Source organism: Anser anser (assembly GCF_964211835.1).
Source record: "Anser anser genome assembly, chromosome: 14".
Classification (NCBI taxonomy): Eukaryota; Metazoa; Chordata; class Aves; order Anseriformes; family Anatidae; genus Anser; species Anser anser.
The window spans coordinates 7,348,883-7,366,791 of record NC_139735.1 but is presented as its reverse complement, the minus strand read 5'-3'; the positions used below and the strand labels follow the sequence as shown (position 1 = coordinate 7,366,791).

The 17,909-nt window shown below is 60.1% G+C and overlaps 1 protein-coding gene across 5 annotated transcripts in view; it reads right to left on the bottom strand.

Moving 5' to 3' along the window:
- The window catches only part of LARP1 (La ribonucleoprotein 1, translational regulator), a 45,415-nt gene that overhangs the window by 8,495 nt on the left and 19,011 nt on the right, over positions 1–17,909 (bottom strand). For 4 of the 5 annotated variants that reach the window (XM_083798622.1, XM_083798625.1, XM_083798626.1 and 1 more), the window contains 13 exons: positions 8,719–8,780; positions 7,373–7,438; positions 6,287–6,458; positions 5,419–5,550; positions 5,114–5,257; positions 4,156–4,318; positions 3,763–3,907; positions 3,367–3,541; positions 2,681–2,850; positions 2,156–2,515; positions 1,053–1,176; positions 346–551; positions 155–261 (listed from right to left, as the gene is read on the bottom strand). In XM_083798622.1, the coding sequence (XP_083654748.1) occupies positions 155–261; positions 346–551; positions 1,053–1,176; positions 2,156–2,515; positions 2,681–2,850; positions 3,367–3,541; positions 3,763–3,907; positions 4,156–4,318; positions 5,114–5,257; positions 5,419–5,550; positions 6,287–6,458; positions 7,373–7,438; positions 8,719–8,780 (2,026 nt within the window). The remainder of the gene's footprint in view (positions 1–154; positions 262–345; positions 552–1,052; positions 1,177–2,155; positions 2,516–2,680; positions 2,851–3,366; positions 3,542–3,762; positions 3,908–4,155; positions 4,319–5,113; positions 5,258–5,418; positions 5,551–6,286; positions 6,459–7,372; positions 7,439–8,718; positions 8,781–17,909) is intronic. The other variant, XM_083798623.1, reaches the window with a different exon arrangement.

Sequence of the window (17,909 nt, the reverse complement as noted above, 5' to 3'; positions counted from 1 at the left end):
TCCAGGAAGAACAAAACACGTCCAACCCCGTTCTGCAGCCTAACAGGAGATCTCCCCTGCAAGACCAAACGCTGCCCTTTCCCTTCCTTCCCCCCCCTTGCTCCCTTTGGTGTTTCAGGTTCCTCCACGACCCCGTGGCTCCCATCTCCGGTACCTGATCGAGGCGGTTCGGGGCCTGTGCTCCCGCGAGTCCATCACCCAGCCCACGTGGCACTCCATCGGGGGGTTTGAACTGTGCCTCGTCTTCCTCTTCCGTGGGGTCTGCAAGACACGGGGCATCAGGGATGCGTCCCCTGCCTCTCCAGGCCCCACCTGGGAGCCCCAGCCTCCCAGCCCTGGTCCCACCTTGGCATCTATTGTCCTGCCCTCCTTCACCACCGGGTAGAACCGGGGGGTCTGGGTCGGGTCCTTCAGCTGCGGCGTGCGAGGGGTCCGGGGGGTCCTGGCGTTGCGATAGTTGGGTGATTCTGGTACGGTTGTAGGCAAAGACCGGGCGATGGTGGAAGGTTCGGGGACTCCAAACAGCTTGTTAGCCAACGCGTCTGTAGGTACTGCAGAGATAAACGCCCCCCACCGTGTCAAACTGAGCTCTGAGCACAAACAGCACCACTGCAGCCAAGGAACAGGCATTCTGGGGGGCAAGAACTCATGGACACACCCCAACCCCTCCTGAGACAAGCAGCTTGACACCCAGTCTGTGACCAGCCTGGCCAGACAGCCCAAAACCAGAGCTTCCAGGGTCCCTGCAAAGTATCTTCTAGGAGAAGGGCAGGCCAGAGAGGGAAGTGTGATGGGAGGGTCCAAGACGAAAGTCACACGCATGGTGTTACATGGAAGCGTGACCAAGTTTCCTCACTCAGTGGGGACACTCCTGCTTCTGGGTCTCCAAAACGTTCAGCTGGGAGAACACCACTGCCCTGGGAAGGATGGTTCCCTCTCTCCCAGAAATACCCCGTGGCCCTACTTCCTTCCTCCCCCCAGCTGCCGTTGAACCCCTAAGGAAGAAGGGGACAAATTGAGCCCTACCCGTTCCCGTCCCCGCTGTCTCTTACCTTGCTGGAACCTGGGGGGGCCAGGAGGGACCTCCTGGTTTGGATCCACGGGGGGCTCTGGGGTCAGGGTATCGAACTGCTCCCTGCTGATCATGTTCACCTTCTTGAAGTTCTCCACCTCTTGCTGCATTGGAAGAGGAAGACGATGAAGCAACCAACTGCCCTCTTCTCCCCTCATCTCAACAGCTCATCGTGACCACCGCTCTGCTTGTGCAACAGCCACGACGCTGAGCACAAAATGCAGCGACGGGGCCTGGGTGCCCAGGAGGGTGCCACGTTGCTCAGGGGTTAAGAGGAAACAGCGGACATACAACAGGGCCCTACACGGACCACGTCTGAGCTGCCTGCTTCTCCCATTAGGCCCAGGCTTTCCCAGATCCTACAAGGCAGCTTCACTCCTCATCACAAGCAGTGTTTGAGGCGAGCTCGGTAGCCCCTGCTCAGACAGGACCCTGCTGTCCCTGCCACCCTCTTCTGCTGTCCCTACAGCCTCCTTCCCACACCCTTGCAGCCACAACGCTCCCATTTAACCTCAGTCACTGCAGTCTAGGCAAGCCCCTTACCGTGAGTGCCACCAACTTGGGACTCGAGTATTTCAGAGAAGCAGATGGGCTTTCTATAAAAAGCCCAAGTCTATGAAAACTGGCAGAAAAACGGGGAAGACAATGAGCCAAGTGTGGCCCAGTCGTCAATGAACCCATCCCCAGTGAGGTCTCAAGGGACCGTGTCATCAAGCGCTGGGCACTACAGACAGCCGGCTCCCTCCAGCAGTCTGGCACTGCCCGCACGCTACTGCTGTCTCCAACAGCCAAGACCCTGGCAGAGAGCACATTTTCCAGGTCACCTCGTTACCAGCACCTCGTCTAACTGGCTGCAGCCTTACAGCACTTTACAGAGCTGTATTTATCCTCTACATAGCAGAGCATGACACTGGGAGCCAGGAATCCTGAGCTCTGCAAGAGGATTAATCCCAGCTGAGCTCTACCCTGTGCTCGGGCTGGGACCTCCTGTATCACCCCGAACTGCCACGGAGGCCAACGTGCTGCACACAAGGCTCCCTGTGAGGAGCCACAAGCTCCATTCCCCGGATCAGCCGCCCTCACCTTGATCTGCGAGTACTCCGGCTCAAACTGCTCCGTCCACAGGTCTTGCTCGTAGTAGTACAGCCCGTCGTTGATCACCTTGGCCAGCTCTGAGCTCATTTTAGCCCTGGATGTATGGTTGCCAGTCCGGTCCCCGCCAGGATGCCGGCGCAGGTAAGGAGGCGTCTGCGTCACGATGAGGATCTTGTTCACATCCCGATCATCGATTTCATAATCCGAATCCTCGTCTGACCAGTCGGTGAACGTGTTCTTGCGGCCATCCATCTGCTCCATCTCCTCATCGAAGAGGAAATCCAACTCCTCGGGTTCGTCTTGGTCCTTTTGCTTCTGCTGCTGCGGGGTCTTTGACTCCTCTGGTTTCTGTGGGTAGGGGAGGCAATGGTGATACAGTGAATGGGGACAGCAGAGACCAGGACGTCACTCCCGTGACCAACAGACTTCATGCAGCCTGAAAACTTGATGCTTGCCTGCAGTTAAAGTCACTCAGACAACTGGCAGACCCCCACCCCAACAGCCGCTACACACCTTGGGCCTGGCAGGAGAGGGCCGAGGCCTCTTCTTCACTTCGATCCACGTCTCCGAATCCAGGTCCGGCAGGCTGGCGGACAGGCCCTTGGGCATCGTCTTCAGGTTACTGACCTCCTCCGTCTTGGTGGGCACCGGGCTGGCAGGACGCGGGGAGCCAGGAGCAGACTCTAGAGTTGACAAGAGCCACAAGATGTTTTAGAAGGAGGCAGAGAGCCTGGGGAGTTGTATACTTGACGCACCCAACCTAGATGGCGTTATTTTGACAGCACAGCTTGTGGGACATGTCAACATCCAGCAGCCAAGGCAGGATCACCCCGGCTTACCAGTGCATTGCCCCAGAGTGCAGAAAAACAAACTCTGGTTAAGGCTGTGATGCTGGTGGTGACCACAGAACTCTGCAGGCGTGGGTTTCCCAGAAATGCAGAGAGCCCTAATGCAGGTGGTGACTTTGTTGCTCCCAGGGAAACCTTCCCGTGACAGCCTGGAGCCAGAGAGACCAGATCTAACAGATCTCCTGCCAAAACCAACTCTTACAACACCACCAAGCAGATCCCCTGCTTGGCCTCTCAAGCCCAGACCCTGAAACCAAACGGCAGAGCCCTGCCTCGGGGAACACTCGTGGCTCAGTCTCTCCCATCAGCTGCGTCACCAACACTGGGTCCCACACTTCCCTCTACACTCACCTGTCTCCTTCTGGAAGCTTTGCCGGGGCACAAACTCAGGGCAGTTGATGAACTGCGAGAAGTCCGTCTGTGTGTAGTCTGCCATGGGAGGGCCAGGCAGAGCCCATTTTTCTGGCTGCTCTTTTCTTCTGATCTTCTGGTCCACGATTTCCACCACCTTGCTGTCCTTCAGGGCCTGCAACCAAGCGATACTGAGTTAACTCAAGGTCCTGCTTTGGCACACAGAGGCTTAGCCCCAGCTCTTTCTCCCTAGGTGGTCCGGGGGGAGTAGGGAGCAGGTGAAGGACAAGGGAAGGTGCCACTCGGATCTCACCCATGACCCGGCTAGAAAACAGGCCTCAGACAGGGACAGCAAGAAGCCAAAGACGACAGAAGTTCAGCTGTCCTTGCCCTCACCTTGATGATGAGGCTGATGTCAGTGGTCAGCGCCTGCACCCGGTGGAAGCTGGCAATCAGGGTGATGGGCAGGAAGCCGTCTGAGTCCATCTTGCGACGCAGGAAGAAGTCTCGCTCCAGGTTGTCCACGCTGAAGTAATATTCTCTGCACGGACAACACATCAGTGAGAGGCACCTCCAGCTACCTTCCTCAGGCCACCCTCATGGAAACAATCCCTCCCACGTCTGCTCAAGGCTGAACAGAGACAGCCCATGGATGCAACAAGCCGCACGGCAGAGAGCGAACACTCCTCGGCTCTAACCCTACCCCAGGAATCAGCCACACAGCCTCCAGGGAGGGCAGCGAACACCCCACCACCAAACAACGCTCCCACGAGGAGGGGCGGCGCTTACATTTGGCGCTTGATGTAGTCCTTGAGCAGTTCCTGGTCCACGCTGTAGAGCTCGGTGCTGCTGATGTTGTCGAAGTAGTAAGTGATGTTGCTAGCGTACTTCTGGGTGCGGGAGCCGTCCGAGCCCTCAAATTTCCGGTACCCATACTGGTAGTCAAAGTGCGCTGCAAGACACCGACAAGGGAACCCCCTGGTCAGCACAGAGCCCAGGACCTGCCAGACAGACCGTGCTGCCACGTGGGGCCAGGCTCCTGCACTAACAGCTCCCTCAGCACCGTCCCTGGGCCCCCGTGACAGCACAGAACGGGGCACTGCTGACCCATCCCTCAGCCCAGTGCCCTCAGCCTTTGCTGCAGAAGGGATCCCAGCAAAGCCTCAACATAATGCAGAGAGGCCGTGTACCCTCTGATCCAGGGGCGCCTGGCTAGCCTAGATAACACGCCAAGGCTCTGCACTGAAGCTATGTCAGGGTTCGCACAGACACAGCCCTACCAAACGCCCCTGCAGACGCTCTTCCCCATAAAAGCAAAGACTCCTGCTCGGCGCCCAACGTGCCAAAGCCTATGCAGAGTTATCAGCATGCTTTAACCGCTGCACGTAGGGGCGCTGCAAGGGGCAGAAAACAGGTGGAGGAGCTTGGCCTGAGTAATGGGAAGACATTTGCCTTTATTAAAATACTAACAAGAATCATTTGCTGTTAGTAAAATCAGCTCAGCAGGATGCCACCTCCGGAGCAGCACGTAGCTCCTCACAGGGGATCTCACATCTAGAGTCCTCCTTGGCCAGGGAACAGCAGCTTGTGCTCTCCAGCTGGGATGACCTGCCGCAACACTGCTCTGCCCCCTGCAGCGCCCTGCCCTCCCAGCCTGCTTCAGAGCCCGGCTCACATCCACAGCCCTGCACGCTTCGGCACGTGTCCTGCTCTCTCTCTGCCACAAGGCCACACGAACACCGAGTACCTCCTCTGCCGCGGCCCCGGCCCCTGCCACGGCCCCTGCCTCGGCCGCGGAAGGCTCCTCGCACGGCTCCCCCCTCGCTCTTCACGCTGGAGGTCTCGTCGTGGTCCTGCCAGCTGCGCTCGTGCTTGTTGTCCGGGTGCCAGCCTGCAGCAGACAGGGAACAGAGAGGCAGGAGGGGTGTTACAGGGTGAAGGCACCTCCCCGGATGAAGCCAGCTGCTCTCGGAGCTCTTCGGACGCACAGAAGAGTTTGGATCCCTCCCTGTGGCTGGGGAGGGAGAGCGGGGTCCCAGCCCGAGCGCCCACCTTTCAGCTCGCCGCGGTTGTTGGAGGGGTGCCTGTGCTGCTCGTTCTGCCGGTTGTTCCGCGAGGCCGTTTTGTCCCGAGGCACCTCTGACTTCATGTCTATCTGCAAAGGGACCCACTTGTGTTTGTTGCCTGCAAAAGGACAGAATTTGGGTGTGACACAGGTTCAGAGAGCGGCTGCTTCTACCCCACAGGCCCTTCCCTCCACACGCCCCATGTGGGAAGCAGCAGGGCCATTCGAACCAAACCTCTCCTTGGACATCCCTCAGGGCCTTGCTGTCACCAAAACTGTGCAAGGGGCACCACGAGGATGCTGAAAGGCTCCAGCTGGGGCTCTCAGGCATGGAGCAGCAGGGTACAAGACCCTGCTGTGGCTTTGTAGCACTTGTCCTTCCTCTCCCCCTTTCCACCCGCTGAGGCTCAGGCTAAACCAAGCCCACGTGTCAACCACAGGTGATGCAACCCAAAGCCAGGGGCTTTTCTGTGCCACCATGGAACACACCCAAGAGGGCAGACTGCTGCCCTGCTCCTCAGACAGATGCACAGACGTACCTACTGGGCCCTGCTCTACGTGCTCACCTGCTTACTTCATGAGGGTGCTGAACAGGCACCCTCTGGCAAGGCCACCGCAGAGATCAGACCCTTACTCATTGCCCCCGGGCAGCTACCTGAGCCCCTTCAGACATTAAAATGGCATTTTGTCTGCAAACCCCTTCCCACCACAGCTATCCCTGCACTGAGACCAGAACCCACAGCAATACCCACAGGGTAAGCAGCAGACACTTCCAACTGGCTTTGGGCTGCAGAGGGGGAGGCAGGCTAAGCCCAGGGCCGGTCTGTGCCACGAGCCCACATCGCCCTGCATTACCTTTCTTCTTCTGGGCTGACTTCTGGTTGTCATCGTCACCATTCTTCTCCTCCCCAGACTCATCCGATTTGGTTTTCAGGCTCTCTTTGCCATCGCTCCCATCTCCTTTCTCCTGTTCTTTCATGTCTTTCTTGACAGGCAGTTTCCGGAGGGAAGGAGCTTTGTGTGGCTGCTGGAGACACATCAATACAGGAAAAATGCGAGGGGTGTGAGAAGCTGGAGGCAGAGCCCAGCAATCCCAGTCAGAGCAGGAACAGGAGGATCTTGCCCTAGGTTGAGGGCACCCCAGCTTCACGCTCCCCAGAGCTATCCTGTTCCTGGGGAAGGGCTCGTGTCTGACCAGGGCAAGGTGCTCCATGGATGCTGGGAAGTGCCCAAGCCGAGGCACAAGTGCCAGGCACAGACATTACAGAGAGGGGCTGCCAGGGAGGCCTGGTGCTCCCGGACGGGTGGTTCCTAGAAGGGACCAGACTCTGACAGGGGCAAGAGGGTGAGTGACCCTCGTGTCCTGACACACGGCCAGGAGCTGGCAAAGCAGCATCCCAAAATAGAAAGGTTTCAACACCACCCATGTCTGTAGTAGGAAAGCCCACCCCCCTCCCCGTGCCCCAAGCCCTTTCTCACAGGTCTTTTCAGTTTCCCCACTGGAAGTCACAGCTACTGCCCAGGTCCCCTCTTGCACTGAGCAGCCCCAAGGAGAGCGGGCCTGGGAGCTGCCCTACCTGCTCTGCCAAGCCCGGGGCTTTAGACCCGGCTCCACGCTCCCAGAATAGCGCCCAGGGAAGGAGCCCGATGCGCAGGGCGGCCCTAAAAGGCAATCCCCTGCACCCAGCTATTCCTGGATGCCTCCGCGCTGGCACTAAGCACCCCGAGCAGCCCGGCTCAGCAGAGCTCCCAGTGCCACAGAGGGACAGGGAGCTCTGCAAGGGCCTGATCCTGCTCAGCCGAGCAAGCCCCTGGTGCTGCTGCGTTGGAGGATCAGCGTGCGGAGGCGCCTGCCAAGCACACAGCCTCCCTGGGCACTCTGCAAGGGGAGCAAAATACTGGAGCTCGGTCAGACAACGGCTGAGGATTTTGTGTTCTCACCTGGACGCTCTTGTGGGCTATTTCTCCAGGTGTAGGCCAATTTGTAGCATCACCAAAGTCACCAACCTTGTGTCCAAAGAAAAAGGTCTCATTAGTACGCAAACTGTGGGTGCCATTCCCTGGATCAGCAGCCAGAAGCCCTCCCAGACACGCTGCCATTGCCATCACCCGCCAGTGTCCTGCAAACAGCTGTCCCCAGGAGGTTTGGGCATCACACCCAAACTGCACAAACCTCTCTCCCCACCCATGTAACGCCCAAGCTAATCCCCAATAACTGCCGGTAAGTTTATGTCTGTCATGGACTGCTGTGGGGCTGCCACCAGCCCTGTAAGCTTCCAGCTCCCACCAAGCTTTTTGCCTCCGCAAGGGCTTACGGCACTAAGCTGCCCAAGGTAACTCATCACAGTCTTTGTCCCCTGGACAGGGAAAGCAAACAACTTTCAGCATCCTTAATCCACCTGAAGCCCTGGCATCCCATCAAAGCAGCTGACTCCACCTGGTGGCAAGTTACGGCCAGGCTTAGCTTCATGTAAGTGCCCAGCTGCAAGCACGTGTTGGCAACAGCAAAGCAAAGGGATCTGGTAGCAGAACGACCAGGCCACCGTCAGCATTTCCACCTCCCCCAGTTTTCCGAACAGACGTGCTGCTGGAAGCAGGATGGAGAGCTGCACAAGGACAGGACCTAAGAACAGCTGCCCGGGTATGCAACGAATCACGGCTGGGCACTGAATTTACAACGATCTGGGCACAGAAACTCCTCCTTGCCCTTGAGGGGACTATTATTTCTAATTTCATTTGGAGGCACCAAATTGCCCGTAAGACCACGTCTCTACGTTGAGGTGCCACGCTTCTCTCCCCGGGAGGCAGGTTTCCTAGCCGTGCCCCGGCTGCACGCAGCACTCTCAAGGAGCAACTGTTCCTCCACCACACGTTGAGCCTCTGGAACAGATCGCCCCGGTTCTTCCAGAGGAGTTGCTTTGTTGGAACTCAATTACCCTAGCTCTCTGTGTGCCAGTAAAGAACAGACTGGAGAGGGACAAAAGGGGGCCTGCATATACAGCCTTTCCACACCCAGCACCACGCTCTGAGTGCTCCCTTCGAGAGGGGACACGAACAGGTTTCCCCCAGCCCAGCTGTGCAGGACCCAGTCCATGCAGCACGCAAGATGCTAAAATGCCTAAGGCGTGGAGAAGAGGATGTTCTCCTGCGTGCTAACAGGCAGGTCAGCACGTCAGCCCCTCCGCAACTGGGCTCGCAAAGGGGTCTGCTTGCCAGACCCCTCAAGGTGCTCACACAGCGCCCACACCAGGAGCTGGAGGCAGTGAGGGGGCAGCGGGCACACTTACCTTGCTTCCCTTCCGCTGCCTGGGGTTGGCAGCCCTCACCACTTTCGCAGGAGTCGTGTGCTCTGCAAAAGGAGAAGAGAGCTGTTAACACACGGCTGAGGGTTGCGGAAGCGTTAGCTCTGCGGGGAGGCGGGTGGAAACAAGTCACCTCCCCCTTCAGCACGGGAGGGCTACGAACAGAAAGGCGAACAGCAAAGGGAGCCGGCTTCTGCCCCGGCTTTCAGAAGGGCCCATCAGGATCAAGGGAAGGTGCACAGAACATAGAGCTTTGCCAGAGAAACGCAGGGCGAGGCCGTAAGCTTCAGCCTGCCCCTCCTGCTTCACCCAGGTGGCCGATTCCCCGAGCAGACGGGGCCTTGAGCCTCGGCACCCCGCGTTCAGCTCAGCCCTCCCCGCTCGGCCTTGCCAGCCAGGGAAGAGGGGTGGCGAAGAGTTCAGCCTGCTCCACGCAGAACCCGACCTGCCGTTCGGCACAGCAAAACAAACATGCCCTTGACCAGGCAAGGCGTCTCCCCGGCACCGCCGGCCTTCCCCGCACCCACGTGGGCCCAGCCCGCAGCCGCTGCTCGCCTCGTGCCCCGCTTTGATCTCCGGTGCGTCCCAGCACGGGGCGGCAAGTTCACGAGAGGGAACGTCCGCAGAGAAGGAGCCGGATCTGAGGAGCGCCTAAACCCCGCCGCAGCCCAGAGCGATTAGGGACCCGAGGGCCTCTGGGGTGCTTTGAGGTTCATACCCTAAAAGCCTCGCGTGGAAACTGCTGTCGGAACTGACCCTGCCAGAACAACAACGCGAGGTCAGGCTGCGGCACCCGTCCCAAAAAGGCTGTAATGAGGCTCAGAACGAGGTTCAGCCTCCGCAGCTTTTCACCAAGGTTTTGTTCCAGGGCACGCTGCCTCCCCCGGGCCCTGCACAGCAGTAAGGGCCTGGCAGCACGGCTGAGGGTGCTGGGCAGCGGTCCCTCTGTGACCTGTCCCGGCCCCTGTTCACACACCGCCTTCCCAAAACCAGGAACATCCCAAAACTAGGAAAAGAAACTTGTCTCCCGCCTCCCGCTTTTGGCTGAAGGTCTGTGAGCAGCAGCAGGGCCGAGGGGCTTCGAGGGACAGCCCGAGCAAGGTGCCGTGCACCCGCTGTCGGTTGTGCCCCTGCTCAGCCCGGGGCCGTCCCGCTGGCAGCAGGGAGAGTTTCTGCACAGCACCAGCAGCCCTGCAGCACCAACTCCGCCAGCTTTGTTCGAAACAAAAGCGCTCCAGACCAGGGTATAAGGGGGAAGGTGAGGAAAAGAGCCCCGAGGAATTGCAGGGGCTAGCTGGGGACACCCCAGGACCCACCCAGGATAGCCTACCTAGCTCCATTCAAAGCCGGCTTTGATCTGCTGCATAAGCTGGGTCGACTTTGCCTAGATGATCAAAACCGGTCCCCTTCCTCGCCTCGAAAGGCATGATTCATCCTGCTGGCCCTGCCTCGCTCCGCGCTGGAGACTTTGAAGTGTCAGTAAGGCAGAGTCAGGCACTGCAGCATGGAGCCATCTGCGCTCCCCCTCCCCAGCTCCCTTTCGTAACGCTCCCACGTGGCGATTTCGTTCCCACGTGGGGATTTCACCCCAGGGAGAGCCCGAGCTCTCAGCTGGGTCCCCAAATCCTTTCCCTTTCCCCCAGGAGCAGCGCAGCCTGCTGCCGCTGCCCCCGCCGCCCAACAGCGGCGATCCCCACGTGCGCCTCACTTATTCCACGTGCACCTCAATGAAAATCCCGGCTCCACGGCGCAAAGCTTGCCACGAGGCTTTTAAACTTCCCTACCAGCGTAGGAAGAAAGAGCACTTCCAAACCAGCCCCTAAAAATCTTCCACTCGACACCCACGGATGTCACCGACTAAACATAGCTTCAAAAGGCGCCGAGCGCTACAGCGCAAACCCGCAGCCGGCCCGGTTTTCCGCAGGTAGGGAGCACCTGCCTTGCCCTGACAGCACCAAGGGACCTGGCACTGCTGGAAAAAAATAAAATAATAACTGAGCTCCGTCTGCAGCCTGGCTGAGCACAGGGCTGGGGGGCAGCAGGGCTCCCCGGCCCGCTGCAAACCTCCCGCTGGACGCCTGCTCCCACCCCGCTGCAGCCCCACAGTGATGGGGACGGCCCCCTGCCCTCTTCTCCGGGTGTTTCAGCTCCGGAGCCTCGCAGGCAGAGATGTTTCTGAGCATCTTTGGGGGCAAGATGCCCTTTTGCGGCCCCAGAGGCCCCCCACACCCTGCCAGGACAGAGGAAGGCAGGGCAGAGGCGTGGGTGCCCCGGACTCCATCGTCTTTACGGGGGAGAGAGGAGCTGATTTAAGGCAACTAGCAGAACTTGTTTTATCAGCCAGATAGGAACAGGGAGCCCTTATCTAGCTGAGAGGACTAATTAGCATGTGCAGAGCACTGGGGAAGACAAAACACGCCGAGCACAGCACTGCAGCGGTGTGGGCACTGCAGCCTGACGGAGGGATTGATCCAGGGAGCGCAGCCAGGCCAGCGATGCGGCGGGGGCAGGATGGAGTCGAGACCCATCGAGATCTCTGACGGGATCGGGATGGGATCAGCACTGCTCACACGAAGGCAGGAGAGCGAGGGGGTGTGACTGTGCCGGCAGGCAGGCAGGCAGACGAGGCTACGCCATGCACTCGGGCTTGGAAAAAAGAAGCAAACCTTCCCCCAAGGACAGCGGTGCGTCGCGTGGCACACAGCCGGGAGGGCCCCTGCCAAACTGCGCGGCAAAAATCCTGCTGCCCTGTCACTGCATCAGCTCGGTAAACGGGGAGCAACGGGGTGTCACACACCCAAATAGAGGCGTCCAGGGCAAAAAGTTGAAATGAAAAAATTAAGAAAAAAAAAGACACTTCCCTTTTGGTGCTTGGGACCACATAAAGGACTGCCAGGACACCCCCTGCAGCTCTCTGGGGCCACACTGACCCCATCCACGGCAGCAGCAGTGCCAGGGAGCAGGGCAGAGCAGGGGCAGTGAGGGTGCAGGGCAGCCACCCCCCAGGCACCCTGCAGGCGGCCCTGGGGGCATCCAGCCCCGCAGAGGTCATCTCGGATGGATGCTCAGCGCCCCAGCTCCTTGCTGAGCAGAGCAGGGGGGCTGCCTGCAACCAATGGCTCTACTAAAACCTGACTGAGCACCCAGGGGAACCTCGGAAGGACACAAACCATCCTCCCTTCACTTCGCAGGGCGTGCAGAGCCTGCAGGTTTTGACTGATGTAAATACCAGCAGGAGACTGACCCAGGAGGTTTGTGCCCCGGCATATCCCAAGGCTCCTGTTGTGTTTGGTTGGTTGCAGTAAGATCCAGTTGCAGTAGCACTGCCTGAGAACCTGCACAAAGACCAGGCTGCCCCTGCGCTAGGGGATGGACAGGACGGCTGCAGAGGGAACAAGCCCATGTTTTAGCTGTGCAAGCCTGACAAGGGGACAGAGACCAGAGAAGAAAGCAGTGGCTTGCCTGAGGTCGAAGAGCAGATGCGAGGGCAGTCAGAAATAGAAAGCGGGTCTCAAGTTTTGATCCCGACCGCTATCTGCGGCCTCCTGCCTCCTCCCTGCTCATCCTCAGCCCAGCGCTTTGGCCTCAGCAGCAAGGCTGCCAGAACTGATCCCCCCAGGCTGTGCCTGCTGCTGCCTGTGGCACCAAGGGGGGATCGGATCATCCTCGCATGGGGCTGCCAAGCCAAGCCAACTTTGCTGATCGAGAGGGCGATGCATGGGTGAGAGCACTGGGATCCTGGGACCAGTGCTGCTGTCAGACCCCTACCATGGCCCACGCACAGCCAAAGCAGTCCCTGCCTTGTAACACTTACTGCCTGAAGCACCTGCTCAACACCGAGATGGGTGAGGCTGTGAAAACTCTCGCGTTTTCCTTCCAGACAGTAGCTGGCTGCAGTAAAGCAGCCGTCTTCGTAAGTCTCAGGGCAAGAAGGGAGCATCCAGGTGAGCAAAACCCTCATACCTGGGAGCAGAAGAGCCACTGCACAAGGACCTGAAGCCTGCACAGTAACAGCTCTGCACCTGAGCGTGCTCCCCTGCGAGGGATCTGCTGCAGGACCACTGCACACAGCCTACGAGACACATTTACCGCCTCACCGGGGGAAATCGAACCCTCCAGCAGCCAGCCTGGTTCCCTGCCATCCCTTACACCCACCGCAGCCTGCGAAGAAATTTTAGAAAAGGCAGATGGGAGAGGTGGAATAGATCGGCAGGGCCGGGCAGGGATCGGGCATTACGCAGCAGAAATATCTGCATCTCCAGCAAGTGAGCTGTCCTGGCTGCTCCTGGCACCCCGCTCAGGTGCGGCGTGGACAAGCGCTCTCGCTCCAGCTGCGACAGCCTCTCAAAGGGCAGCCGATGCCCGCAGGAATGCGGAGTCCTGGGGCTCTGCACGTGCTCCAGCCCTGACACAGCACATCCTTCCCTCCCCAGGATCCAAGCCACCGGGACCCAAGTCCCCCCCCGAAGGGAGCAGGCCTGCCTCAGAGCCTTGCTAGTCCGCAGGCTGGCATCTAGGAAAAACTGCTGATGCGGGCGGGTTTTCAGCCAAGAGCCTGGACTTTGTGCTGCAGAGGCTGAGGCAGGGGCACGGCTCCGTGCTGCCGATCCTGTCGGGGTGGAAGCGATGAGCCTGGAAGCCCCGGATTCCCCGGAGCAGCCTCCCTCCCTCCCACGCTGCACAGGATGCTACTTCACTGCTCGGTCACACCGTTTTTGTGCAGACTCATTGTGCAGGCACAGGAAGTCAGCCTGGGGGTAAGCCGCTCGCTCTGGAGGCAGCCAACACCTTCAGAGTCCGCTGGAGCGGGGCACGAGTCCCTCCAGGGACGCAGCACGCAGGGCGGACCTGGGGGACGGGGCAGCGCTGACCCGCAGAGCAGCTCCCACAAGAAGCTGGGATCCAGCAGGGAGCGAGCCAGGGCCGAGCCCGACTTGGTGCTGGAGCCTGACCGAGCCCAGGCGTCAGAGGCCACAGCCGGTGATCTTTGTGCCCACCGGCACCACGCCTCCTCCAGAGAGGTTTGGAGGATGAGTCCTGCAGGGCAGACACGCCCTGTAAGCTGATGGCAGCCTTCCCCTTCCCACCAGCCTTCCCCGCGTTACAAGTGGTGTAACGCCTGTCCCAAAGCCCTGCACACATCAGAAAATTCTGGGATTTACAGCACCGTCTGGCTTCGCACGCTGACGTTTTGTTGAGGACAGCACCAGGTACACGAAACCAGCACAGTTCAGGGCAAACTGGGACACAGAGCGCGCCTCCTCCAGGTTCACAACGCCGCGCCGCTCTGCCTCCCACCGAACCGCAGCTGTAGCTGGAGGGGTGCGTGCACGAGGGTGGAAAATCAAGGGAGCACTGGAACAGAGCTCGCCGGGAGTTTTAAACGAGATGCTGCTGCAAGGAAAGCATCTTCCGGCACGACCGGCTGGCATCTCCTGCTCCGGGACTGCAGGGAACCAGCTGCAGCCAGCACCACTGCCCGGGGCACGCGGTCACACAGCTCCCAGCTGGCAGCACACCTCTGTGGGCGGGGCCAGCCGCTAGGAGGGATACTTCCAACACCTTCGCCAGTTTTCTTGCACGTGCAAGAAAAACTGCTGTACGACGGGCGAGGTGAGGACCAAGCAAAAGCCCTCAAAGCGCAGAGCGGAGCAGGATCCCGTGAAGCACGTGGGAAGCACGTTCGGCAGGAGCGAGACGAGCTGCAGGCGCCGCGGCTCAAAGCCTTCCAAGCAATTTTCTGCAGCTCCTCGGCAGACGGCTCCACCTCACAAGCCCTGCTGTAACAGGGAAGGAAGCGAGGAGCTGCCTATACTTCTCCGCAATGTAAGCTCTGCGACGGCTGCAAAGATCACTCGCTAAAAATAACTTCAAAAAGGGCATCTGACAGCGCTGCGGAGAGCATGGGAACACTCCTACCTGGGTGTCCTAAAGCAAGCTCCCGGAGCACGGGGGCTGGCCCCAGGAAAACGCAGAGGGGCAGGCTGAGGGCAGGTTGATGGGCGGCAGCGGGACGGAGCCAGAGCCCTGGGCTGGGAGCACGGCTCCGGAGCTTTGTTCCCAGCTCCGCAACGCCTCGCATCCCTCGGTTGATGTTCCTCAGACGGCTCCCGAGCAGGGGAAGGTGAATCTGCAGAGCCTGTCCCTCTGCTGACTGCAGCCCAAAGGCAGCGCAGGCGGGCACAGCGCTTCCCAACAAGCGGGGGCACCCGTTAGCACGCAGCCCCGGTCACAGGGAGGCTACGAACAGAATTTCTTTTTGAACGCCTGTAACTGAGTTACAAGCTCCTGCACGCACACACCCGCAGCGTCTGACTCCAGTTTGCTCCCAGGACTGGTGCGGATTTACCAGTGCTGCACAAAGCTCTCCCGCGGCCCTCCGGTTCAGGGCAAGAACCCTTCAGCTCGCAGCCAAGCTGTGGTCAGGAAGGAGCGGGCAAAGAAATGCCACTGGGCGCTTCCAGCGCTAACAGCACCAGCGAGGACGCCGTGGATTTTTCCTGGCACAGCTGACTGCTGTTAAAGGTAGCAAACGAACCATCTTAAGGGCAAGTGACATCTTTCGGCCGCCTTTTCAAGTGACATCCTTCCCCAAGAGGATTTCTAGGAAACTTTCACCACAAACAAACGCGCACGCCCTGCACCGACCCCTGGGTCGCGCAGGAGGAGACGACAAGAAATTCCCCAGTTTTCTGAGGAAAGCTGGCTTCTCCCACGGTCTTTGCTGGGAGAGCCAGTGGCTCCCAAACTGCAGCGGGGACGTGGCCGGGGATCCCAAACTGCAGCAGGGACGCGGCCAGGGATGCCCAGCTCCCTGGTGCCACAAGCAGGGCGCAATACGGAGCCACCTCACTGTCCCCGGGAGAGCGGAGTAGCGCCCACGGTGCCGTGCAGCTCCAGCCCCGGCGCCTGACCCGGCTTCCCTGGCACAGGCACGTCCCTGGCCGGCCGAGCACTGAGCCAGCAATTCCCCTGTCATCCCGCAGGAGAGCGACGCCAGCCGCTCCGATGCCTCCGAGGACATCTGCAAACGCTCCCCGGCGGATTAAACGGTTAATGGAGAGGGCTGGAAAAGCCGGCAGCGCTCGTGGCTCCCGCAGCGGCAGACGCCACGTCGGTCCTGCAACCTGTGGACGTCCGTCAGGGGCGGGCTGGGGCTGCAGACCCTGAGAAAAGAGGCGAGTTGGTTCAGCTGCTGCTCGGGGCGCCGAGGCACAGCAAGGGCACCTCGGCGGTGGGGCGGGGAGGACGGCGGGGCGCGCTCAGCACCGAGACGAGGCTGCAGCGGCCCGGGGAGAATGAGGGCAGGCAGAGGAGCCAAGCCGTGGAGGAGGCCGAGTGTCAGGCTCTCCTCCAGGGCGGCCCGGAGCCCAGCTGATAGTTCGTGACCTGAAAAAAAAAAATCAGCGGCTGGGGAGAGGGAGGGGCGACGCGAGCAGGAAGTACAGGACGGCAAGGACAGACGCACAGGACACGGCAGGACTCGCGACTCCTCGTAAAACGCCCGAGAAAAACCAACCCGCTCACCTTTGGGGGCTGCTGATTTGCAAATTAAAGGGGGGAGGTGTCCTACCAGCACTGGCCTCCACCCTCCAGGACAGACCCCGAGGGGTTTCCTCCGCTCCTGCTTACCTCTGCGGCACCGCTCTGCCTGTTCTGCCAGCCTCTAATGAAAAGCTAGTTAACAGTTAATTATTACCCATTCAGACACAAGATCCCCTACTCTGACTGACTGCCGGCCAGGAGGGATAAGACAATCACGTGACGCAAAAATCCCAGCCTTATGAAAGCACAGGCGACTATATTTAGTTTGAAAAACGATGACCCAGCGAGACCGCCCCTCCCGGGCCCGGCCTCGCCGCGGAGCCGACCTCCACACGGCGCGCTGCAAGCCCAGCACCGAGCCGGGTCGCAGCGCCGAGACCGGAGTGCTCAGCACACGAGTGATGCGGGGTGCACGTGGTCACACACGCACACACACACACGTGCTGCGGGTCCCAGCGGTGCCATCCCAAAGCACGGCACGGGCCGGGGAGACCTTCCCTCCCGCCCGGTCCTTGGTGCTGCAGGTCACCTTGTCAGCGGCCGAGAGCTGATAAAGCACCAAGCGCGACAAACAGGGCCCAGCCCAAGGTCCTGGAGCTTATCTGGAAAGCAGGAGGTATGCCGGGAACCCGACCGGGGTGACCAGCACAGGGGGAGCACTCGGCACAGAGGCACCGGCTGCTGGGCTGGCGGCGAGGGGAAGCGGGGCTCCGCTGCGGGATCCAGCCCTGGATGGCAGGAGAGCGGTGATGCTTGGAGCTGGCCCTGGGAGCTCTGCCTCGCCTGGACGAACCCGCTCGTCCTTCTGTGGAAGCCGAGGAGGCAGGCAGGGCTGTGCCTGGAACAAAAAGGGGGCAGAAGCAGCCGTGCGGGGGTCACGCGTGTGCTGTCACCGCGCAGAGACGGCCCCAGGAGAAAGGTGCGCGGCTACAAAAGGCCGGCCCTGCAAGAGCATCGCCCGCTCCCCCTCCCAGCGCGGTGGAGGAGCTTCAAAGAAAAAAGCCTGAGGACCAGACATCATTAATCTCTTGTCATCCGCAGAGGGGTGTTCTCCACCCGCAGCCCGCTGCAGCCGATGAGACAGCACAAGCGGCGGGGCCCGCAGCACAAGCAACGCGAGGTCACCGTGTCGCAGCCCAGCCGAGGGCTCCGCACAGATGCAAGCCCTTTAATGGCCGTCAGCCTCGCTGCAGCTGCGACCGGGGGCTTGGAAGCTGACAAAAAGCCTTCCTCAGAAGCATCTGGTACGTCTCACTGTAAATATTTAACAGCGATCAGACAGGGAGCGAGAGCCGAGCGCTGCCGCGAGCCCCCTTCCAGCAGGGACCGCCCGGTTCCCACCGCAGGCACCGGCAGGGGGAGGCGAGGGGGTCGTGCAAGGAAAAGGTGCAAACTTGACACAAAACACACCTCAGGAGGAGCTGTCACCCCCAAGAGGAGATCCAGAGGCTGCGCTTCTAGAAAGGAGACTGAGGTAATCCAAATAACATCGCTCTTAAGTCTTCCTCGCTGCGATTCCTCTGCCCAACTCTGCTTCTGCGGAGCCCTCCCTGCGGGACCAGCCGCCTCCCTTGGGCGCCGCGCACTTGCAAAGCGGCCACCAGACCTCGTGCTTGAAGCCTGCATCAAAC